General features: G+C 43.9%; 1 protein-coding gene and 1 long non-coding RNA gene across 6 annotated transcripts in view; one reads left to right on the forward strand and one right to left on the reverse strand.

The window, feature by feature from the left end:
- RNF213 (ring finger protein 213) overlaps nt 1–26,088 on the forward strand; it is a 631,031-nt gene that overhangs the window by 569,140 nt on the left and 35,803 nt on the right. For all 5 annotated transcript variants that reach the window (XM_073621071.1, XM_073621073.1, XM_073621072.1 and 2 more), the window contains 4 exons: nt 15,620–15,821; nt 18,456–18,533; nt 21,130–21,327; nt 22,633–22,722. In XM_073621071.1, coding sequence (XP_073477172.1) covers nt 15,620–15,821; nt 18,456–18,533; nt 21,130–21,327; nt 22,633–22,722 — 568 coding nt within the window. The remainder of the gene's footprint in view (nt 1–15,619; nt 15,822–18,455; nt 18,534–21,129; nt 21,328–22,632; nt 22,723–26,088) is intronic.
- The window catches only part of LOC141132529 (uncharacterized), a 91,372-nt gene that overhangs the window by 24,982 nt on the left and 40,302 nt on the right, over nt 1–26,088 (reverse strand). The window lies entirely within an intron of this gene.

Below are 26,088 nucleotides of genomic sequence, written 5' to 3' on the forward strand. Positions count from 1 at the left end.
TAGAATTGATTTATTGTTAGACTGCATTAACAGGAGTAAGATTGTGGTTGTCACTGCTCCCTCCATTATACAGCCGCTTGGGAGTGTCATGTCTATGGCCTCCATGTGATTCCTCATTATGAACAGCACAAGCATATTGGTTCGTGAGATTTTAGAGGCTGGAGAGGTAAAGAATTTTGAATATGCTAAAAAAAAAGTACATACCCCATCCTATCACAGCCCAGATCCTATCTGTCTCTCCCCCTCCGTCCGGAAGAGGAAGATACAGTCTTTGCTGGCTGGCATGGCAAATGACATTATACTTATACAAAAGGTTCTGTCACTATTAGATTAGTTTAACACCATTTCAGAGGCTTATTTTTTATATGTAGATTACATTACTAGTTTCACTTTAAACTGTACTATTTTTAACACCAAATAAAAAAAGAGGGGCATGATGCAGTTTTAGATAATATCCCTGCTATTGCAGCTTACAGAAAATTCCTCCAACCAAAGAAAAATCAAAAGTACAAGTCAATTGTAAAATTGTTATAAAACATTGTTTGTGTTTACAAGTTAAAAACAATTTTTTTTGCTAGAAAATTACTCAGAACCCCCAAACATTATATATTTTCTTTTTTCGAACACCCTAGAAAATAAAATGGCGGTCATTGCAATACATTTTGTCGTATTTGCGCAGCGGTCTTATAAGAGCATTTTTTTTTTTAACCACTTCCCTACCCGGCTATAGTAATATGACGTCCACAAATGGGATCTCCCATCCTGGGTGGACGTCATATGACGGCCTGGGCTTCCCGGCCGTCTAGGGGGCGCCCGCCGTGTTGCTCGGGACCCGGTGCGTGTGCCCGGCGGCCGCGATGTCCGCCGGGCACCCGCGATTGCCCGTTAACCGGGCCGGACCGTGGATCTGTGTGTGTAAACACACAGATCCACATCCTGTCAGTTGAGAGGAGACCGATCTGTGTTCCCAGTACAGAGGAACACTGATCGGTCTCCTCCCCTTGTACGTCCCCTCCCCCTACAGTTAGAATCACTCCCTTAGGAAACATATTTAACCCCTTGTGTCCCCCTAGTGGTTAACCCCTTCACTGCCTGTCACATTTATACAGTAATCAATGCAATTTTATAGCATTGATCGCTGTATAAATGTGAATGGTCCCAAAAACTGTGTCCGATGTGTCCGCCATAATGTCGCAGTCACGAAAAAAAATCGCGATCGCCGCTATTACTAGTAAAAAAAATAAATAAATATTTTTTTTTTTTAAATGCCATAAATCTATCCCGTATTTTGTAGACGCTATAACTTTTGCGCAAACCAATCAATATACGCTTATTGCAATTTTTTTTACCAAAAATATGTAGAAGAATACGTATCGGCCGAAACTGAGGAAAAAATGTGGTGTTTTTTTTTTTTTAAATTGGGATATTTATTATAGCAACAAGTAAAAAATATTGTGTTTTTTTTTCAAAATTGTCGCTCTTCTTTTGTTTATAGCGCAAAAAATAAAAACCGCAGAGGTAATCAAATACCACCAAAAGAAAGCTCTATTTGTGGGGAAAAAAGGACGTCAAATTTGTTTGGGTACAACGTCGCAGGACCGCGCAATTGTCGTTTAAATTGCGACACTGCTGAAAACTAAAAATTGGTCTGGGAAGGAAGGGGGTGAAAATGCCCTGTATTGAACCAGTTAAATACACTTTTTTTTAATTAAAAAATAAGACAACAGTAAAGTTAGCCCAATTTTTTTTATATTGTGAAATATAATGTTACACTGAGTAAATTGATACCCAACATGTCACGCTTCAAAATTGCACCCGCTCGTGGAATGGCGACAAACTTTTACCCTTAAAAATAGGCAAAATTTTAAAAAATTCTACAGGTTGCATGTTTTGTGTTACAGAGGAGGTCTAGGGCTAGAATTATTGCTCTCGCTCTACTGATTGCGGAGATACCTCACGTGTGGTTTGAACACCGTTTTCATATGCGGGCGCTACTCACGTATGCGTTCGCTTCTGCACGCGAGCTCGGCGGGATGGGGCACGTTTAAAAACATTTTTTTTTTTTTTCTTATTTATTTTACCTTTTATTTTTTATTTTTACACTGTTTTAAAAAAAAAAAAAAGTGTCACTTTTATTCCTATTACAAGGAATGTAAACATCCCTTGTAATAGACAAAAAGCATGACAGGACCTCTTAAATATGAGATCTGGGGTCAGAAAGAATCTCAGATCTCATATTTACACTAAAATGCAAAAAAAAAAAAAAAAAAAAAAATTTGTCATTTAAAAAAATGAAAAAAATAAAATGGCCCTTTAAGAGCTGTGGGCGAAAGTGACGTGCGAAAGTGAAAGTGCTCCCTGCAGTGTCATGGAGACGGGTGGGAGCCATCTTCCCCTCACTCATCTCCATTCACAGCCACAGGAAGGATCCGATCGCCTCCGCTGCTGCCGATGGCTCCGGTAAGCAGCGAAGGGCACCGGATCACAGCGGGAGGGGAGGTCCTGTCCCGCTGCCAATAAAAGTGATCTTGCGGGAATCTGCCTCAGAGACCACTTTTATCTTGTACCGGACCGTCGGCTGAACATGGGGATACCGGGGTTATGGTAGCTAGCTGCTGCCATAACAACGATATCAGTCCTCAAAGTAGGGACGTACATCGGTGTGCGGCGGTCCGGAAGTGGTTAAATAAGGAACTTTGAAGCAAAATTAGGGTCAGTGCCCATCTGCAGCCTCACCATTGCCATCAATGCAGCCTGATCAATGCCCATCTGCAGCCTCGCCATTGCCATCAATGCAGCAGCCTCGCCATTGCCATCAATGCAGCAGCCTCGCCATTGCCATCAATGCAGCAGCCTCGCCATTGCCATCAATGCAGCAGCCTCGCCATTGCCATCAATGCAGCAGCCTCGCCATTGCCATCAATGCAGCAGCCTCGCCATTGCCATCAATGCAGCAGCCTCGCCATTGCCATCAATGCAGCAGCCTCGCCATTGCCATCAATGCAGCAGCCTCGCCATTGCCATCAATGCAGCAGCCTCGCCATTGCCATCAATGCAGCAGCCTCACCATTGCCATCAATGCAGCAGCCTCACTATTGCCATCAGTGCAGCCTGATCGATGCCCATCTGAAGCCTAGAGGGGACGGGGGGTGGTATGAGCGCTGACAGATTACATACAGTGAGAATCTTCTATGATAGACAGAACAGTGGTCCAGTGGTGGCCCAGGAGACAGAACTTTCTATTACAGAGGCCGCCAAGTAAACAGGAGATTCTCACTGTATAGAATCTGACAATGCTCGTCCCGCCACCCTCCGAGGCAGCTAAAATTGAAGTATTGGCATATAACACGCACACGCTATTTGCACCCGATTTTCATGGTGAAAAAGTGAGTGTTATATGCCAATAAATAAAAATATACATTTACAGATGCACACAGAATATATGCAGTAGTTGACAGATCATTTTTTTCAAAACATACATAAATAAGTTTATGCAATTAGAAACTGTTGTTCTACTTTTAGTCTTATATAAAAAAAAGTATAGTATGTTATCTACACTATTTGTTTGCTTTGTGTTTTTTCTGTTATCTATTCTTTTTCTCTTTATAAAAAAAAAAAAAAAAGAGACAATACCAGTGTACTTGTTTAGGAAAGTGAATGAGATCGAAAGACTCAGGGAGATGGGGCAGTAGTAGTATAAAGAAAGGGAGTGGGTTGGGGCCAGAAGGGGAACAATAGGAAGTAAAGAGTAAATTCTACAGTTAGAAAGCTAGTTGAGTTTGAACCTTGTAAAATAACTTCTCATCTTGCTCCCTCGGAGCCATAGTGAGTTGTTCCATTTGTTGTGATCTTAGCCTACCACATTGAGATGGTGAGAGGAGAACTTTGTTTCCACATTGCTGAAATATAAGCTTTGGCAGCGTTAAGGAGGTGTTTAAGCAACAAGTATTTGTATTCCTAATAGACAGAGGGGTATCATGCAGTAAGTAGGTTGCCAGAGTTCTTTCTAGAGACATATCTGTGAGGGTCTTTACTGTATATTCCACAGAATCACAGTATGCCCTCAACTTGGGGCTGGGGCAGTCTCAAAAGAAAGGAAGAAGGGTTCCCTCTGCCTCCAAACATTTCCAACAACAGTTTTACACTTGTGGAAACATGCGGAGGAAAACACAGGGAGTTCTGTACCATTGGATTAACAGTTTGTAACCACTTTCTTAATATATTATCAGGCAAGGGAGGCTTAATGTGCAAAAAGGTCTATGCATTCCCTTTGAGCTTTGAAGAAAACAATGCCCAGGTCCTCTTCCTAGTGCTTTAGTAACTTTGCTTAATTTGTAATCACTTTATCGGTCAGGAAGGCATAAAAGAGTGGCAAAGATTGTCTCACAGGAATTACAATTTATCCAGAAAGTATTACAGCCTTATTCCAAAATGAATTACATTCGTTATTTTCCTCAACTTTCTACAAACAATACCCTATAATGACAATGTGAAAGAAGTTTGTTTGAATTCTTTGCAAATGTATTAAAAATAAAAAACAAAAAAATCCCATGTAAATAAGTATTCACAGCCTTTGCCCATGACACTCAAAATTGAGCTCAGGTGCATCCTGTTTCCACTGATCATCCTTGAGATGTTTCTACATTTTGATTGGAGTCCACCTGTGGTAAATTCAGTTGCTTAAACATGATCTGGAAAGGTACACACCTGTCCATTTTAGAATAAGGCTGTAACATAACAAAATGTGGAAAAAGTGAAGCGCTGTGAATACTTTCCATGTAAATGGGGTGCATACCATCTTACAAAACTTATGGAGGTCATGTAGGAAGCTGCTTAATTGAGCCAGTCATAGGAAATCTAATTGGGGTGTAAATTTGGTCTCCAACTCCAGTCTGGTCACAGGGGTGATTGCCTTCCAAGAAATGAGTGAGGCAAAAAGTCTCTTCTGTAGAAGGGTGTTAAATTGCTGGTTGGATCTGGTATGTGCATAAACATGGGACATGAAACATATGTGCATGGAAACATAAACTAGCCGCTGGTGGTGGGAATGTGATATGAAATATTCCACTAAGAGTTCAAAGTGTTCCAGATACCATTAAGTGTTTGTTAATAGCTATGTGGTATGAAAGGTTAGGAAGGCACTGGAGATCTGCTAATGGAGAAGCAAATTGGGATTGTTCCAATTTGACCCACAGTTTATAGTCATATTAAGTATACCAGTCAAGCTTTCTCAATAAATACAATGCTTCATGGTGCTTGATCGGTCAAAAGCCATGCCCCCCTCAGTTTTAGTAAAGTCAAAACTGAACGTTTATTGCATGCAGGCTTGCTCCCCCACGCAAACCCTTTAGAAAACCAGGTGGTGGTGGAATGGGTCTGCATCAAGTATAACTGCCAGGGAAGAACGTTCATTTTGGTAATACTGTTGTCGCCAAACCAGGTAAACAACGGAAAACTCCCTATCAAATACTTACCATAATTTTACTCTCCTGATGGACTCCATGGCAGCATACGTATGGGTTAACTCCGCCTCCACTCCTCCCGTAAATCTTTGCTCTGAGCCAGAGGCTGCGTTCCGTAATTAGCCTACTCATGACACGGGGGTGGACTCCTGCTGCCATGGAGTCAATCAGGAAAGGAAAATTATGGTAAGTATTTGATAGGAACTTTTCCGTTTTCCTGACAGACTCCATGGCAGCATATGTATTGGGAGCTAATTCGCCATACACCCAATGGGTAGGCGATGCTACTCCAAAGGTTTTATTTTGGCTTGCAGGTCCCCTCTGTTGATGGTACAAATTAAACAGAGGATAAGGAAGCAGACTCTACACAATAATGAGCCATAAACATATTGATCGAGGACCACAAGGCTGCCCTACAGACTACTTTGGGAACCATATGCTGCAAAGATGCCCAAGATGTAGACCCACTCCTGGTCGAGTGAGCAGACACTGCCTCCAAAGGAGCCAGGCCCTTGGCTCTGTGAGCCTGTTGGATGGCCTAGGCAATCCGTGCCACAATCATCCTAGATGAGGCACGTTACTCTGTCCTTTCTGGCAAAAGAATGAACAGGCGTTCTGAAGCCTGAAGGAAGTTGTAGCTTTGTAGATATAACATCACAATATCTGAGGGATTCCTAGAACTGAAGGAAGGCACTGCTGGAAGTCAACTCAGGATTCCCTGTTTACTAGACATGCGCTTGACCAACTAAGCCACAGCGCGCCCTCTCCCACGTTTAAAGGACGCAAGATAGAACTCTAAGGCTCGGTTCACACTGGAACCCGCTGCGGATCGCACAGGAGCGTCCCTGTTCCCTGTTTCAGGGATGAATCGGGGCCGAATCTATGCCTGAATTCGGCCTTGAAACAGAGCCATAGACGCACAGCGTTTCTGTGCAGTGCGCTCCGCAGCCACAATGGAGATATGTGAACCGGCTTCATAGGGAGCCAGTCACATTCTCCTGCTGTGCAAATTAGATGCGGGGAAACCCGCATCTAATTCACATAGGTGTGAACCCGGCCTAAAGGTTGAACAGAGGTTGAACAATTTCTTGGCTCCCATGAAAGACTAATGCACCCTTGGGAAATGAGTTAAGGATAGGTAACAGCACCACTTGAATTGGAAAGAATGTTAAGAAAGTTCACCAAGGCCAGTGAATCAATCTCTGAGGCTTTTTTTGCCGACATGATAGCCAGGAAAGAAGGCAAACTTTACTGATAGGCCTTTAACGGAGACAGCCCTAGAATACTACGCTCCAATTCCCGAGGGGGAGTTGAGAACACGAGGGAGATTCCATTTGGAAAACCTCTGTTTACTCCGAGGTCTGAGCCTAGCTGCTCCCTTGAAGAATTGTTGGACAGAAAAAGATGCCTAGACCGGGATACACATGTGAAGGCTTATTAAAGCTGACTCTTGAACTCCGAGGGACCTGACCGATAGATATCCTGATGAAGTTCCGGGGGCAAAACTAAACATGTAGATAGACCAGACCTAGGAGCGAAACCCCCCCCCCCCCTCATTCCCCACAGCACCGCATGCCTTGGCTATTTAGCTGTTTATAGAGATCCATAGTGACTCTTAACCAACCAAATCAACCTTCAACAGAACTTTCATAAAGGGAACCCTTTGATCACTTGCCCACCGCTTGGCTACAATTTGTATCCACGCTTCTGTCACTCTGTATGGCTGTAATGCTGAGTAAATCCTCTTCAAACGGGAGTTTTATTCAATACTTCAAGTGTGCGTAATTGGTATCTACAGAGGAATCGGCTGCACTGCACCAGCCGCCTAACACACAATATTTCGCAGTTACAGCTACCCAGCCTGCAGATACATGATCCTGGAACTGGAGGACTCCAATTTACATTGAGCCCATATCCGAGGAAATGGGACTGTGAGTACTTTTTAGCTATTGCAGACAGATAATATCAGCAGTTGCTTCAGGGCTACCTGGAGTGCTGGGACTCTGCACTGGCCCGGATCGGATGTAATGAATTATGTCTAATATACAATAATATAATATGCTTTATACTTGCTGTGATCTTCAGCTACAGTTCCCTACTGATTCTATGACTTGAAGCGCTACATTGTTGAAACGTAAGTGATCTAAACAGCTAATTGTGTGAAATACAGGCTTCTCTGGAAAAAGATGGTGTGGTTGTTTTTGAGGAGCACAATACGATGATACTTGAACAAAAAAGAGCTGCATGGTCAAGTTGCCAGAAATAAGCCTTTACTGCAAAAGTTCCACAAAAAAAGCATGTGTACAATATGCCCAACAACACCTTGACATGCCTCATTGGGCTTTTTTGTGGCATTGTCATAAAGGCTTCCTTCTGGCAGCTCAACCATACAGCTCTTTTTTGTTCAAGTATCGGTAAATTATGCTCATTAAAAACAACCACACTGTCTTTTTGGAGAGCAGCCTCTATTTCTCCTGAGGTTACCTGTAGGTTTTTCTTTGTATCCTGGGCAATTCTTCCGCCAGTTGTGGATGCAATCTTTCTTGGTCTACCTGACCTTGGCTTGGTATCAAAAGAGACCTGAATTTTCCACTTCTTAATAAGGGATTAAACAGTACTGACTGACATTTTCAAGGCTTTGGGTATCTTTTTATATCCTTTTCCATCTTTATAAATTTCAATTACTTTGTTACATAGGTCTTTTGACTGTTCTTTTCTACCTCCTCATGGCTCAGTGTCTAGCCTGCTTAGGGCATCCAAGAGACAGCTAACAAACTCATTGACTACTTATACATGGACACTAATTGTGATTTAAAAAGTCACAAATGTTAGAAATTAACCTTTAATTGGCATTTTAACCTGGGTGTGCCACCTTCTGTGTCTGTACAAAGGCCAAACATTCCAGGGTATGTAAACTTTTTATCAGGGCCATTTGGGTGATTTCTGTTTATTATGATTTAAAAAGGATTAAAAAAACTATGTGATAATAAATCACTATCCTTAAATAAAAGACAGTTTTTTGGCATGATCAGTCATATTTTCAATATTAATGCCAAAATTCCACAATTTCTGCCAGAGTATGCAAACCTTTGAGTACAACTGTATGCCTTGTGAATACACCCTGCCCCTAGTGATGGGTAGCACCCCAATTTAAAAATGATTTAAAGCATATCCGGTTTTATTTTTACAGCTGACCGATAGGGCCAGATCTATGTTCAATTGGAGGAAGCATAGAATATTTAGCATTTCTAGATCACTACATGGTTTGTCAGCAGCAGACATGTATTGAACAATCTTTGACCAGATTCTCCCGTAAACTGCATTCATACTTCTAGTATTCAAGAGAGCGGAGATGGCGCTGGAGGAGCTCCAATCTCAAGAACCAGGATGTCAGACGCAACCGTGTTGAACATGGATGTAGAATTGCACCCAGTGACAGAAGGTCTGGCCTGAGGAGAAGCTGCACTGGGTTCTGGAAGCTGAACTGTGTTAGCAAGGGGAACCATGGCCTAATTGGCCAATAAGGCATCACTGCCACTACCTCCACAACCTCTGTTCGGAGTCTTCATAGAAACCCAAGGTTGACAAGGACAGCAAGAAATGCACAGGTCCTACTGCTTTTCCAATGATCCATCAAGACATCAGTGCCTGAAAAACCTCCGGATGTGGAGACCATTCGTTGTTGTCCAATTGGACTCTGGAAAGAAAGTCTGTTAGAATATTTTGGACTCTGGGGACAAAAAGCAACTGAGATGTAGGCTTGATTCTTCTGAGCCCAAGACATAATCGACTCCGCTTCTTGTAATAGGGAACAGGCTGTGAGTCCCTCTTGTCTTTAACGTAGGAGACCGCCGTAGTGTTGACTAACCTAAGAGCACTGACACTGCCTTTGTTATATGGTGAAAGGCCTGTATTCTGCTTCCTGGCTCCCACGGCTGGAGTAACCCCTTCCGGAAGGGCCACCTTCTCCAGTTTCCACTTGACCCTCGTATCTGTAGACACCATGGTGCCAATAATTTTAGATACTGAAAGGCATGCGGGTGGGAGGAAGACAGGGCCAGAAATATTCTGCTCCAGAACATTGGGATCCAGAGTCATGGCAATGGTCCTCTTGATTATATGGAACTGAGCCCCGAGACACATAGGAGACTGAGTGGGCTCCAGGTGACTCCTTTCCAGATTCAGCTGCCATACGAAATTGACGAGCATTGAAAAGACCTGAGCTCTGGGCTCCAGCAGTTGCCCTTTGCTTTGGGACAGTAGGAGAAGAGCATCCACATAACTATGCAGGCGTATGCTTCTTGTTTTGATAAAGACCATCGCAACCAATTAGACCCTGAAGTTATACAGGGTGATGTTGAAAGCCCGAATGACTGGAGCTGGAGATGGTCTTGACCTACAACGAGCTGTAGGAACTTGCGAAAGTCTTTTACAAGGGGCAAATTAAAGTAAGCGTCTTAGGTCTATTGGAAACAAGCCAGTCATCTGGCTGGACCCCCTATGATTAAGGGACAATGTTTCCACCTTGAACTTCTCCTTGCTAAAAATTGTTTCAGGTGCGAAAGGTCCAAAACCGGCCTCCGCAAGCTGTTCCTCTTTATGACCATAAAGAGGGGTGAGTAACTGCCCTGATATTTCTCGCATTCAGAGACTGGCACAGCAGCACTTTGCAACACCAGTGACTTACATAAAGCATGAATATATGCTTCCTTTATCTCAGAGTGAGGTAAAATCCATTAAAGTGAAACTAAGATCAAGAGGACTTCTGATGGACCATGCTTTAGGGAAACCTGGTCTCCATACCCTCTGTTCCTGGAATCCTGACCTGGGAGAACTTTGTAGTTTGTTGTCTTCCAGCCTATCAGGTGCCAGTCCTGAGGCAGGACCCCAACTTGCCAACTGTGGCCCGGGTTACGGTGCTATCCAGCTTGCCAAAAGATGAAGCTTCTTCAAAAGGAATGCTATATTACGCCTGTTAGAGGCAGGATCAGCAAGCCTGGGACCCAGCCATAGCAATCACTTGCTGTAACTGACGATAGCATAACCCGTGCCACTATGAGGATGATGTCAATTGGAGCTTCCCTATGGAAACTGACACCAGCACCGGCTCCTGAACTACAGAAAACGTTCTTGAATACTGCATCCATATTCTCCAGCCACATTTTCATCCTTTTCAACATGGCCACAAGAGCCCAGGCCAACTTTCGGGGTATTCACTGCATCTTCCAAGGAAAAGCAATATGCTTGCTCAGAAGGGAAGTACATCTCAAAACCTTGTTCCATTCATCCAAAATGATGTCCCCTAGTTCTGTTAGGAATGGGTAGAATAGAACACTCTCTCTAAGGCTACGTCTCCACTATTGCGACCCCAAAGTCGCAGGATTTAGAGTGCGATTTTGGAGTACGACCCTGATACGATTCTGAGTGCAGCCCTGAACCAACTTTACAGTCTTTGGATCAAAGCTGCATCAAAAGTCACACCAAAGTAGAACAGGAACCTTTTCAGAGTCGCTGCAATTTTAAGTCGCATAAATTGAAATGGGTGCCATTGAAATCAATGGGCCGAGACTCGTCTTGTGACCCTATGTGTCCAAAGTTGCATGACAAGTCGCACTGGAGGAAAACGGAAGCCCAAGGTGCTTACGGAACTTCCTCTTGCTTTGCAGGAGACTCTACAGGTTCTATTCATGTAAATGCACCCATCATTGCCTTAACCAAAAGGCATTACAAGGTTAAAGAGACTCATCTCCCTCTGCCTCACTGTCTGAGGTCTTTATAGATGCATGGCTTGGTTGTTGGACAGTTCCAGGCCATCCTAGTGGGAGAACACACTGCAATGGCTGTTGAACTTTTCATGTGGCTTGTATCCCATTCCTGCACCACCTGCCTCACCAGAGATTCCATTTGCTGGAAATCACCATCACCTTTTCCAAACGCCTGGGTTTAGCATAGCTCACACAAAGACTCGCCCTCTGGGACTGAAGTCCCGCATCTTCAGGAGGCCCCCCACCTTGGAGCGGCTGACATAGCGGTGGATGCGTAAAGGAGGATTCATAGCTTCTACTATGAAGGCTGGACCTTGACAGTGACCTATGCTAAATACTGTATATCTGGAAGAGGAATGTTGTGACCTAATGAGGTATTTATCATCTCGTGCAGTATATTGTCAATCTGATCTAGAGGACTCAAAAAAAGCAAAATAGGATAGAAAGAAAATGGTGAAAAAAAAAACAAAACAAAAAGAGTACCCAGGTCAGCAAGGAAAAGGAAAGGGTTATACCCACCCTCTCATACCTGCTACACAAGGGCTGGCCACGGGGGCGGGGGGGGGCAATGAAACATCCAGAGTTTAAAACTGCACAGACAGACAACCTGCACAGGTGATCAAATAATAGCAGAATCACACAGGCAGCATACCAGGGTGTTAGTGCAGAACATATGCCTGTGATGATTGCCCACAGAGAAATCCTAACATCAACAGAACTAACCGCTGATTGAATTTCTCCACGGAAAAGATGTTACTCCCTGGGCAGGAGTAACCTAGGGATGCCCAGCCGGAAGAGAAAGCAGCAGCTTGGAACACCAATGCGCTCAGTGGCGTCACTAGGGTTGGTGTCACCCGGTGCCAAAAAAATTGGTGTCACCCCCCTCCACCAACTACCTCAGTACAGACCCCCCTCCACTAACTACAGACCCCACTCCATCAATATAGCCCCCCTCCCTCAGTACAGACCCCCTTCCATCAATATAGACCCCCCCACTAAGTACAGACTCCCCTCCCTCAGTACAGACCCCCTCCATCAGTACAGACCCCCACTCAGTGCAGACCCCCTTTCCTCAGTATAGACCCCCCACTAAGTACTGACCCCCTCCCTCAGTACAGACCTCCCATCAGTACAGAAACCCTCCCTCAGTACAGAGTCTGCAGACCCCCCTCCATCAGTATCAACCTCCCACCTCAGTGCAGACCGCCCCATCAGTACATACACCCCCCCCCCCAGTGCTGACCCCCATCAGTATAGAATCCCCCATCAGTGCAGACTCCCCCATCAGTATAAAATCCCCCCCTCAGTGCAGAGCCCCCCATTAGTATAGAATCCCCCCTCAGTGCAGACCCCCCATTAGTATAGATTCCCCCCTCAGTGCAGAGCCCCCCATTTGTATAGAATCCCCCTCAGTGCAGAGCCCCCCATTAGTATAGAATCCCCCTCAGTGCAGAGCCCCCCATTAGTATAGAATCCCCATCAGTGCAGCGCCCCCCATTAGTATAGAATCCCCCTCAGTGCAGAGCCCCCCATTAGTATAGAATCCCCCTCAGTGCAGAGCCCCCCATTAGTATAGAATCCCCCTCAGTGCAGCGCCCCCCATTAGTATAGAATCCCCCTCAGTGCAGAGCCCCCATTAGTTTAGAATCCCCCAGTGCAGCGCCCCCCATTGGTATAGAATCCCCCTCAGTGCAGAGCGCCCCATTAGTATAGAATCCCCCTCAGTGCAGAGCCCCCCATTAGTATAGAATCCCCCTCAGTGCAGAGCCCCCCATTAGTATAGAATCCCCCTCAGTGCAGAGCCCCCCATTAGTATAGAATCCCCCTCAGTGCAGAGCCCCCATTAGTATAGAATCCCCCTCAGTGCAGCGCCCCCCATTTGTATAGAATCCCCCTCAGTGCAGAGCCCCCCATTAGTATAGAATCCCCCCAGTGCAGAGCCCCCATTAGTATAGAATCCCCCAGTGCAGCGCCCCCCCATTAGTATAGAATCCCCCTCAGTGCAGCGCCCCCCATTAGTATAGAATCCCCCCCAGTGCAGAGCCCCCATTAGTATAGAATCCCCCAGTGCAGCGCCCCCCATTAGTATAGAATCCCCCTCAGTGCAGCGCCCCCCATTAGTATAGAATCCCCCTCAGTGCAGCGCCCCCCATTAGTATAGAATCCCCCTCAGTGCAGCGCCCCCCATTAGTATAGAATCCCCCTCAGTGCAGAGCGCCCCATTAGTATAGAATCCCCCTCAGTGCAGAGCCCCCCATTAGTATAGAATCCCCCTCAGTGCAGAGCCCCCCATTAGTATAGAATCCCCCTCAGTGCAGAGCCCCCCATTAGTATAGAATCCCCCTCAGTGCAGAGCCCCCATTAGTATAGAATCCCCCTCAGTGCAGCGCCCCCCATTTGTATAGAATCCCCCTCAGTGCAGAGCCCCCCATTAGTATAGAATCCCCCCAGTGCAGAGCCCCCATTAGTATAGAATCCCCCAGTGCAGCGCCCCCCCATTAGTATAGAATCCCCCTCAGTGCAGCGCCCCCCATTAGTATAGAATCCCCCCCAGTGCAGAGCCCCCATTAGTATAGAATCCCCCAGTGCAGCGCCCCCCATTAGTATAGAATCCCCCTCAGTGCAGCGCCCCCCATTAGTATAGAATCCCCCTCAGTGCAGCGCCCCCCATTAGTATAGAATCCCCCTCAGTGCAGCGCCCCCCATTAGTATAGAATCCCCCCCAGTGCAGAGCCCCCATTAGTATAGAATCCCCCTCAGTGCAGCGCCCCCCATTAGTATAGAATCCCCCTCAGTGCAGCGCCCCCCATTAGTATAGAATCCCCCTCAGTGCAGCGCCCCCCATTAGTATAGAATCCCCCTCAGTGCAGCGCCCCCCATTAGTATAGAATCCCCCTCAGTGCAGAGCCCCCATTAGTATAGAATCCCCCTCAGTGCAGAGCCCCCCATTTGTATAGAATCCCCCTCAGTGCAGAGCCCCCCATTTGTATAGAATCCCCCTCAGTGCAGAGCCCCCCATTAGTATAGAATCCCCCTCAGTGCAGAGCCCCCCATTAGTATAGAATCCCCCCAGTGCAGAGCCCCCATTAGTATAGAATCCCCCAGTGCAGAGCCCCCATTAGTATAGAATCCCCCTCAGTGCAGCGCCCCCCATTAGTATAGAATCCCCCTGCACATGATGTCCACCCACATACTGTATGTAATGCATAAAGTTTACAGACCTCAGAACAGCGCGGACAGATGCACACAGCCGTGTGTGTCCCTCGGGCTCCTCCTCCTCCTGTGTGAAGTAAACAGAGAGGAGGGGGAGGCGGCTTCAGTCCGCTGTGCTGAGGGACACAGCACAAGTCCCGTGGCGCAGATCAGGGCAGCGGGCAGTGTAGCGGTGTGTGCCGCTACCTACGGGTGTCACCCCTCTGGCGGGTGTCACCCGGTGCGGCCCCACCTAACAACGCCACTGAATGCGCTCCAGCTGCCATAGACTGAAAGACATTAGAGCCAGGGAAGAAAACAGACAAACAGAAAACACACAAACCGCCATGGAATATGTAAAATAAAAGTATACATCACCGCACATGGCATGAACACAGATCTGCAATTTAATCCTGCTTCCACGATCAAACCAGATTAGGTAGCCTGATCACGCCGTACTTGGGGCAGATAGGGCCACCCTCTAGTAGCTAGGCTCTCTGGCCAATGTGCCACTTGCCTGCCAATGGCCAGGCTTTAGCTCTTCCAGTGCCTCTTCTGTTTGCCCACTCCATACCTAGCTAGTAGTTAAGGCTTATCGGAGTATTGCGACCTGTCTTCCCAGTAGTCACCTTTGGCCGGTTCTGATCGTGGAGTGGAAAAATAACCAAACCGGTCCTTAGGAGGACAAAAAATGCGGAATGCGGCTTCTGGCTCAGAGCAAAGATTTATGGGAGTGGGGTCCTATAGGGAAGAAGTGGAGGCGGGATTAACCCATATGTATGCTGCCATAGAGTCTGTCAGGAAACTTCCTTGTTCCACCTATGTAAAGCTTATTCGATTAATTTAGCAAAGGGACTGAAATTGAATTTTAAAAATTCACTGGAGTATTATATGAATGTTAGTTCCAAAGTAGCGAATATGAGAGGTAAACCAATTAAACAGGAAATGTTTACTGATTCCACTACACATGTCATAATCCAACTCAATCGCCATTGCCACTGACCTGGTATCATTTATCTTAAAATTAGACAGAGACGCAAAGCGAGTAAGTTCACCCAATAAATTGGGAAGGGATGTTAAAAGCAATGTTACAAAGATCAGTTCATCCGCAAGGGTTTTTTTATTCTTTCTTTTCTGTCTAGTGTGTGCTAGCAAATCATTATTACAGTTAGAGTTTTTACTTAATTTTACTTTCTTTAGGTACTCCATTAAAGCTTCGGAAGTAATGGATCTACATGTGATCAGTTATGAGCTGGAAAAGGATCTAGTGCCTATAATCTTATCCAACTGCCAGTATAGTCTAGAGAGTGGCAAAGAGACTCTACAAGAATTTGACTTTCCAACAATCCAGCATCAACTGACCACCCGCCTTTTCCAGGGGAAGCCTCTCATCACCATGGTTGTATGTGCTTTATTAATAAAGAGGAACTGCAGTCTGCTCACATAATTTGTAATAAAAACATCTTTGCCATTCTGAAGCTTCCCTCCAACCTCTTTGCATATTATTTTATATATACTGTGATTCTGTACTTGCCAAATATGCTGCAGAAATCTCCCTCCACTCAGTCTGACTGCAGCCAATTTAACTGTGGGCGGCTGAAGCTGCTGTCTGTTCACTTTCTAGATTTACACAGAGAGGCAGACACACACGCCCCTGCTTGCCTGCACGTTTCTCCTCTCTCTATTAAATACACATGGATCTCTGCAGTCTCCTCCTATTTTCACCCTCATCCAGCCTCCTCTAGCTCTCCTGTTACTCATCCCTCCTCCACTCTCCTGCCCCCCTTCCTTACTGGCAAACTCTCTCTCGAGAGAGAGAGAGAGAGAGAGAAAGAGCTGTGATGATGTCATAAGCCTAGGCTTTTTACCAAACAAGAAACAGGAAGTGGGCTGTAAAAAGTATTTACTGACAGAAAAAAAATGTTTTACTATCCAAAGTTAAAACAGCAAGGGCAGAAGATTTAATAGATGAAAAGATGAAAAATGACTGAAGGTCCACTTTAAGAATATTTGTTGTTGTCTTAATGCTTAACCCCTTCCCGGCAAGTTGTACTGCGGCAGGTTGGCTCCCCTGGGAGAAACGATGTAACTGCACGTTGGTACGCCTTTTGACCACTAGGGGTCGCACATGTGCACCCACGGTGCCACGCCGGGGTGCGAGTGCTCGGCGGGCACCTGCGATCGCTCGTGACAGAGCATGATCCAGGATCTGTGCATGTAAACACACAAATCCCAGTTCTCTCAGGGGAGAGGAGAGAGATTGTGTGTTTATACCAAGTATGAACACCGATCTCTTTCCTCCCCTAGTCAGCCCCCCCCACACACACACACACACACACACACCCTAGTGTTAACCCCTTCCCTGCCAGTGACATTTATACAGTAATCAGTGCATTGCACTGATCGCTCTATAATTGTCAATGGTCCCAAAAATGTGTCAAAACTGTCCAATTTGTCCGCAATATCGCGGTCCCAATAAAAATCGCAGATCACCGCCATTACTAGTATAAAAAAAAAATAATAATAATAAAAATGCCATGAATCTATTCCTTATTTTGTAGATGCTATAACTTTTGCGCAAATCAAACAATATACACTTATTGCGAATTTTTTTTTTTTTTTTTTTACCAAAAATATGTAGAAGAATACATATCAGCCTAAACTGAGGCAATTTTTTTTTTTGTTTTTTAAAACTGGGATATTTATTTTAGCAAAAAGTAAAAGATATTGTGTTTTTTTTCAAAATTGTTGCAAAAATAAAAACCGCAGAGGTGATCAAATACCATTAAAAAAAAAACTATTTGTGGGACTAAAAGGACATCAATTTTGTTTGGGTACAGCGTCGCACGACCGCGCAATTGTCAGTTAAAGCAATGCAGTGCCCTATCGCAAAAAATGGCCTGGTCATTGAGCAGACAAATCTTCCGGTGGCTTAAGTGGTTAAAGAGGACCTTTACTCTAAAATCGAACTTTGGGGCATTAAAACCCTCCACCCTCCATTTTTTCATTTTCTTCTTATTTACCTTATTTTTTTTTTATGCTGGCTCACTAATCATTCTCGCCTAGGTGAGGGGGTCAGGAGTAAGGGATACAAAGTTCATAGGTCAGGGATAAATGATGCAGGGGTCAGTCGTAAGCTCTGCAACGTTCATAGATCTGTAGTAAACAACGCAGATTTCTGGAGTCAGTAATGAGTGATGCAGGATTTAGGGTACGTAGTTTCAGAGGTCAGTAGTAGGTGACGAAGAGTTCAGGGATCATTAGTGACACAGAGTTCAGAAGTCAGTAGTAACTGACCCTCTGTCTCACATTACAGCTGCTGCATCACTTATTACTGACCCCAGAAATCTGCGTTGTTTACTACAGACCTATGAACGTTGTATAGCTTACTATTGACCCCTGAACCCTGCATCATTTATCCCTGACCTATGAACTTTGTATCCTTTGCTCCTGACCCCTGAACTCTGCATCTTTGACTATTGACTCCTGAACTCTGTGTCATTTACTACTGACCTCTAAACTCTGTGATACCTACTACTGACCTCTGAACTCTGTCACGCTTACTACTGAACTCTGCATCATTTACTAATGACCCCTGAATTCTGCATCACGATTACTTTCTGAACTCTGCATCAGCACTGACCCCTGAACTCTGAATAACTATTGATCTCTGAACTCTCTGTAACTTACTACTGACCCCTGTAATCTGTATCACTTACTACTGAACTCTACACTCTGCTTCACTCACTACTGGCCCCTGAACAGGTGCCCCATTATCTAATGTTGGGCTCTAGTTCCTTCAGTGTACCTCCAAGGATATTGTGCTGTATATCTCTATTCAAAATGGCCTCATTCTATAAGTAAGTCATCTTGCACATAGGTCCACTGCTTTTGGAAAACCCCTCTGACACAGTAGGCCGAATATAAGTTTAAATATAATTTTGACTTAATACATTTAATATAAGTTTCGTTTTTTTTTTTATTTATTATACCTAAAGTATTACTTTCTGTAAGATTAGATGTTTGTACATTCCAGGGATTGCCAACTCTCACCCTTTCCCATGATAGAAACTACAAGAATCTGTTTACAGATGTGAAGAAAAGACTTCCTCAGGTAATGTATTTCAAATAAGTGTTCTGTGCATTAAAGAGGAGTTTAAAGTGTATCTAAATCCAAAACGTATTTTAGTTTTGTTTGGAGTGGGAAAGTGCTGAAAGACCTGTTAGGTGCTGTGTGCGCCCCACAGGGGAGATTCATCCTACTATACCAGGGCTAGTGACCATTGTCACTGTAACAGAAAGTGATGGGAAATCTAAAATATTACTGTTTTCACTTGAAAAGGAATAGAGAGGAAATCTTTGAATGGGGACATCTGTTCTGGTAACAAATGTCTGAAAGGGGATTTCCTCTCACTTTTTGTTGTGTTACCAGCACAGGAAGTGAAGGCATATGTCTCCAATGGTACACAGACTGGAAAAAATATGTGGATCTTTTTTCAGGCTAATTACATTTTCAGTAAGTACAAAAAAAGATAAAACTTATTGGCCTTGTCACAATTGCAGTGTCTTTTTGTTTTTGCTGCCTCAAAGAGCATAGGAAGTGCCCTTATATTCTTTTTTTTTTTAACCCCTTTTTGCCTAAGCCTTTTTCTGGCACTTGTTGCTTACAAGTTAAAATCAGTATTTTTTACTAGAAAATTACTTAGAACCCCCCAAACATTAAATATATATTTTTAGCAGAGACCCTAGAGAAGAAAATGGCGATTGTTGCAATATTTTATCTCACACTTTATTTGCGCAGCGGCCTTTCAAATGCAATTTTTTGGGAAGAAATACACTTTCATGAATTAAAAAAAAAAAACAAAGCAGTAAAGTTTGCCCAATTTTTTTGTATAATGTGAAAGATGATGTTGCACTGAGTAAAAAGATACCTAACAACACTAATTGCGCACACTCGTGGAATGGCGACAAACTACGGTACTTAAAAATCTGCATAGGTGGCACTTTGAAAATTTCTACAGGTTACCTGTTTGGAGTTACAGAGGTGGTCTTGCGCTAGAATTATTGATTTTACACGAACAATCACGGCGATACCTCACGTGTGGTTTGAACACTTTACATTTGTGGGCCCGACTTACGTATGCATTCACTTTTGCATGCAAGCATAGAGGGAATAGGGTGCTTTATTTTTTTTTTTTCTTATTTATCTTATTTAATTTTTTTTTTTTTTTTACACTGTCCCTTTTTAAATGTTTTAATTTTGATCACTTTAATGGCTGTCACAAGGAATGTAAACATCCCTTGTGACAATAATAGGCAGTGACAGGTACTCTTTATGGAGGGATCTGAGGTCTGTAAGACCCCAAATCTCTCCTTTGCAACTAAATGCATTCAAAACACCAAGTTTGGCAGTTTTGAATACTGTTCTTTTTTTTAAATCTGGCTCCTTTAAGTCTTCAGTTAACTGGACGTGATGTCATGGCATTGCTTCCGGGTTACTAGATCCAAGACCCAATCAAAGCTGATTCTGACATTGTTCGGGTCTCCAGCCAGCAGACGGACATGCCAGCTTGTCGCTCGGGCCTCCTGGTGGGACGGGAGAGCCCAGACAAGCCACGGAAGGCGTCGGGAAGGGGGGTCATCCCCTCCTGCTGCTTGTAATAACAGTTTAGCCGCATCAGTTGTTATTACAAGAAAGCCGACTGTCCACTCTAAACCACGGTACCAGGGAGATGCAAACAGCTGCAGGCCTCCCCCTGGTAAACCCCTTGAAGCCGAAGGCTGCAAATTTGCTTTACGTTGGCGTGAAGGGGTTAAACTGCTGGTCCCATCAACAACCATGCAATGGAGATGAACAAGGGCAGGCATAGAATCCAGCCTGTGTGACAACCAAGGCTCTTTCCATAGCTACAATGGAGAAATGAGCGTAGTCATCCAGAGGCAGGAACTGTATCACGTGCAGAGTTACCAGGTGAAAATAAATGAAAAAAGACCAGCAAAAAGAAAATTAATGCAGCCACCACATCTAAGGACCAGTAAGCTACAATATCATACATTTTTGGGTTTAGATATCCTTTGAGCTTTCCCCACTCTAAAACAAATCAAAACAAAGTTTTGGCTAGAGATATACTTTGAAATGCAGCGTGAGCCCACCGTACATCCACAACTTGAGCATCAATGGGAGCTACCATGCAAGCTTTCTTTCACTGGTGAAATGTATATATAACACTACTAATCATATTATAATTTCTCAATAACTGTAATAAATAATACCACATCTACCTTCTTACACCAAAGGAGTGCTGACATCCACCCTGCTTGGCTGATGTATGGCAATGTTCTACTTTGATTTCCTAATCAAAAAGGTTATGATCTGTACTGGATTAGTCATTTTTTCCAAGTTTTTTTTATGGTTGGAAGCATTTTATTATTCCCCAAATAAACCATAGCATGGGTTGCAAGTTTTCAGTTCTCTCAATACATTTTTGTACAGTTGTAATAATAATTAGTAATAAGTGTGATATTGCTATATATACACAGTGATAGAAGCCCATCCCTCTGAGTAGATATCGATGTCAGGTAAAAGAGGGATTGTTCAATAGTAGGATATTACATTTCCAGTGCTACCTGGTACAATTTTACTGTTCCTGTGGAAATCAAGTAAAAATAATTTGATATCATTTTTCTTCTGTTTCTTTCTGTTATTTTAGGACTCTTTATCAAACTCAGCAATAAATGCCATAAGCAAAGACCTGAATGCATTCAGTGATGTCTGTGAGGCCTTAAACATTGTGGACATCTCACTGGGGTTTCTGGCAACGTCAGGAGAAAATCCAGACCTTTCCTTAACAGAATATGTGGAAGACATCTTACAGATGGGAGAACAGAGCAGCGCACATGTTCTCGAGGTAGATTCTGTCAAGTCACACTTGTTCTGTACTGCTAACTGAAGAATAGTATAAATACTATCTAATATTCTTGTATCTCAAGGGTGTTTCTGGATGAATAGCATTTATAGTCAGACTGACTTAAAACAAAGTGTGAGTTTATTGTCACACAGTTGGCATCATAATTACAATGTAAAAAGTATAATAGTTCAGTGTAAGTAAAAATATATGAAATAGAATAAATAGTTATAAAGCTGTAATAAGCTTATAAAAGCATGTGTGCTTCATGGCTGCTGCCTTCTGTCTCCATGCTGTCTTGTGTAACCAAAAAGAAGCAGGAAATGACGTTCTTACACTTCTGGGAGAATTCAGCTGTTCCAGCTTGTCAAAGTCCTGGTGTAAAAATGTCTGTGTCATCTCTCCTAGTGGGTGTGTGTGTCTGTCTGACCTTCAGTATGGAAGTGTTGGCTGTATATGTTACATGTGAACGTTATAACCTCACAAAAATGTAGAACCTTGAATGGCACACATTTATTTCTGCTAAATTCAGCAATATGCTATACAAAAGGAGATACTAACTTAGAGAGCCATATATAGAGTTTGATTAACAATCCCATATGTAACACTTGTAGTAATGTGCTGATCATGTAATATCATATAACCAAACATCTACTTATATGAACACATATTACCAACTTGAAATACATTAAGTAACTATATACTAATACTTATTAATATGACTGAGACTACACTAAACTAACTTAACAGGATGTGAACAAATATGTATTATTCATCTAGCTACGTAGATACGTGTCTATTTTTGTCTTCTCATGACATTCTATACCAGGATACCTTATATGTCATTCTCATACACCAGAAACTTCTAGTAATACTCAGCTTTAGATGAAGAATCATCAAATTAATTGATCAAGGTCATTCACACATACTATATTTATTATGACTAATCATAAAACCAAATTTGTTTTGCAAGCTTGCCATGAATAGAATTTTATCACCTATAAGTGCCGAATAATGAATTTGGAATAATATTCTAACACTGACCAATTCATGTGTCAGGATTTTATTATTGTCATGGTAACTGATGGAACAATGTAATAATATACAAAGCGGGCCCAAAAAGTAATAGAAACTAAATTATAATCGTTATCCAATATATTCGGAACTGAAAAACAAAGAATTTTTAAATAACGATACACTTATTAGATAGGTCATTAAACTTGGCATTGAAGGGCCAAATATTTGCATTTGAATCCACTGTGAATGCATTTGATTTAATAAACATGCCATTTGTCCTTTTTTTTGTAGGCACTGAAACGCTGTCACCTGAAGAACACAATAGCTCTTTGGCAGCTTCTCACTGCACTGAAGTCACAACATCTTTTACATCTAAAGAGGGTAAGATGTTCACATGTTTTTGGCTTAAAAGAAATATCCAAAACATTATTTACAATGAAATCACAACAAGAAAAACTCTGGTTACAACAGGGTGAAAATCCTGGCCCCTATGGAGGAGTTTGTCTAATACTGTGGTTCAAAATGATTGAGTGATATTAAAAGTTGTGATAAGTTTTAATCTGAAATTAACAAAAGGTATCAGTAGACTTTCACAGGATCCGATATAGCTCAGGGTGTCGGGGGGGGGGGGGGGGGGGTGATGCAAGTCCCATAAATATGCATTCATGTTGGCAATGCGCATGTGTGTGCAAAGATATCTTTCCAAAACGTCTTTCAGGACAGCACCCAAGAGATCATGGCTGCTCCTCCCACAGGAAACACCTCATCAATTAAGTCTTTAAATTGGAGCCCTCCACGTTGCCTCGTCAGTTTTTTGTGTTTCCTCCAGCTGGAGGAACACCTCTGGTGGGAGCCATGATCTCTCAGGTTTATCCTGGGAGACACAGGTTCTCACCTGTTAGGTCTTTTTATGGCTAGGAGAGTGAGCCTCCCACTTGCCTCTCAGATGGATGGTCCCGTGGGCTCCCTCTCCCTCTTCCGTGCTCGGGGAGAGCCTGTACGTCTGGGGGTGCTGCCTCCAAATTTTTTGGCCAGACAGGCGGCCGCCTCTGTTCCCTGCTGGCTGCATTGGAGGAACAAGCGGTGGCGGCCGCCATGTTTCTGGTGGCAGAAGAGCGCTTCAGCCACGTCCTGTAATGGGAGGAGGCAGCACTTCCGGGTCGGCGCGCGCATCATTTCCAGCCGCAAAGCGCAGTGGGAGAGGGCAGGGTCATTTCCGGCGTTTTCGAATCTGGAACCGGTCGTTTCACCACGCACCGCAGACAGCTATGCATAGCGATGCAGCGGATAAAGGGGCAAGCCAAGGCGCCAGCAAGGCTAAGGTAAGGGACTGTGTCCTCTATTACCCGGGGCCGTTTTGTCCTGTGGGGGGGGTTACTCACCCTTTCCCCCAACCCCCCTCATGGGAATGTATGTTGCAGTGGCTAGATTTAGTATATCTGCCCTACAACAGGGGATTAAGTGGTGGTGGCTTGCTGGGCACATGGAAAGTGAGATGTTATCTTCCTTAGTGCACCTGGGTGTCTTATTTGCGCTGTATTGCAGCCTTTTAAGCGTGGTTCCATGTCTCTTTTCTGTTTGTCCAGGCCAAAGGTTCTGCCCAACCAGTCAAGAAAAGGTGCCCTGTCTGCAAAGAGAAATTAAGCGATGCTTGGACCAAAACGCTTTGTGCAGAGTGCATTACAAATTTGGTCAGAGAGGAGACTCCATCCGTGGCGACTTGGTTTCAACAATAAAGGATGAGCTCCGGGCCACCTTTCAAGCTTTTAGGTCTAACCTAAGAGAGGAACCAGGTCCCTCTAGGGATTCTTTGGTTCCGCAGCCATCCTCAGAACCCCAGGGCGGCTCTCAAATAATTTCTGGGGGTCCGATATCCCAGGACGCTTCCCAAGGGTCCGTTTCCCTCGCTCCAGATGATACAGATTCTGAGGAGGAGGAAAATGATTCAGATGCTGCTTCTAAATACAAATTGTCACTAGAAGAGGTGGGAGGACTCCTGAAGGTAATCCATGCCACTTTGGGGATAGAAGAGGAAAAGAAGGAACTCTCCCTGCATGACCGCATGTATGCTGGTTTAGGAGATTCAAAAGGCCGTTCTTTTCCAGTCCATTCAGTTATCACTGATATGATTAAAAAAGAGTGGCTGGAACCTGAGAAAAAGCCTTTCTTTTCCCGGGCTCACAAGAAAAGATTTCCATTTGAGGAAAATCCAGATTCTATATGGAATAAGGTTCCAAAATTGGACTCTGCCTTTTCTCAGGTCTCTAAGTCTACGGACCTCGCCTTTGAGGATATGGGCACTCTGAAGGAGCCTATGGACAAAAGGATAGACCTGCTTCTTAAAAGAACCTGGCAATCAGTGATGCACAATCTGAAACCAGCAATGGCAACAACCTGTGTTGCAAGGAACTTAGATCACTGGGTTAACCAGTTGAAAGCCCATGTCATAGCAGATTCCTCAAAACAGGAGATTCTAGACTCTTTTTCAACTCTGTCTGCAGCAATATCATATATTGCGGATGCGTCTGCGGAATCTATCCGCATGTCAGCAAGGTCAGCAGCTTTAACTAATTCTGCCAGAAGGGCCTTATGGCTGAAGACGTGGCCAGGGGATGCTGCATCTAAAAATAGACTGTGTGGTATTCCGTTTGCAGGTGATCTGCTATTCGGTTCAGAGCTAGAGTCCATTCTTGACCGTACAGCAGATAAGAAAAAGTCGTTTCCGGTTAAGAAAAAGCAGGTGCAAACCCGTAAGCGTTTCTTTCGGCCCCAAAAAGGTCCCAAAAAAGGTCAGCAGGAAGGAAAAACGCAGGGCAAGAGGAAATCATGGTTTTCTCAGAAGCCAAAAGGTAGGGGTGGAGTCCTCTTCAATCCTCCTGCGGCCTCCGCAAAACCACAATGACTTCAAGTCTTCAAGGTCGGGGGAAGACTCCAGGAGTTTCTTCCTCAGTGGAGAGCCATTTCTTCAAATCAGTTCGTTGTAAATATGCTCTCCCAGGGGTATGTGATAGAATTCACGGAGGAACCTCCAAAAAGATTCCTGGTGACAAACGTCCCAAGGGGTGCAGTCAAGGCTTTCGCCATGAAGTCCCTAATTCAGGAACTGGAAAATCAGAAAGTCATTGTTCCGGTCCCGGCAGGGGAGTTCTTCCAGGGGTTCTACTCACATGTTTTTCTGGTTCAGAAACCTTTAGGAAAGTTCCGTCTTATCCTGAATCTCAAAATGCTGAACAAATCAGTAGAGTACAGAAGGTTTCAGATGGATTCAATATTTTCAGTAAGAAACCTCCTGTATCAAGGGTGCTATATGGCATCAATAGATTTACAAGATGCCTACCTCCACATTCCTATTGCCGCCAGGTCACAGAAATATCTGAGGTTAGCACTGAAAGAAGGGAAGAAGGTGGTACATCTACAATTCAGAGCACTCCCGTTTGGTCTGTCATCATCCCCAAGGGTCTTCACGAAAATAATGGCCGAAGCTCTGGCGCCTCTGCGTCTAGAGGGGATCTCAGTTATTCCTTATCTGGACGACCTGCTGTTTTTCGCCCAGACCAGAGAAGGTCTTCAAGAAAACTTGCTCAGAGCCCGTGTTCACCTAGAATCCATAGGGTGGATTTTAAACCTTCAAAAATCAAATCTGATTCCCTCACAGGAAGTGTTATTCCTGGGTTTCCGTATCAACTCTTTGGAACAAAAAATTTTTCTTCCAGAGGAAAAACAGAAAAAGTTGGTACAAGTGATGTC

The sequence above is a fragment of the Aquarana catesbeiana genome, linkage group LG03, assembly GCF_042186555.1.
Source record: "Aquarana catesbeiana isolate 2022-GZ linkage group LG03, ASM4218655v1, whole genome shotgun sequence".
Classification (NCBI taxonomy): domain Eukaryota; kingdom Metazoa; phylum Chordata; class Amphibia; order Anura; family Ranidae; genus Aquarana; species Aquarana catesbeiana.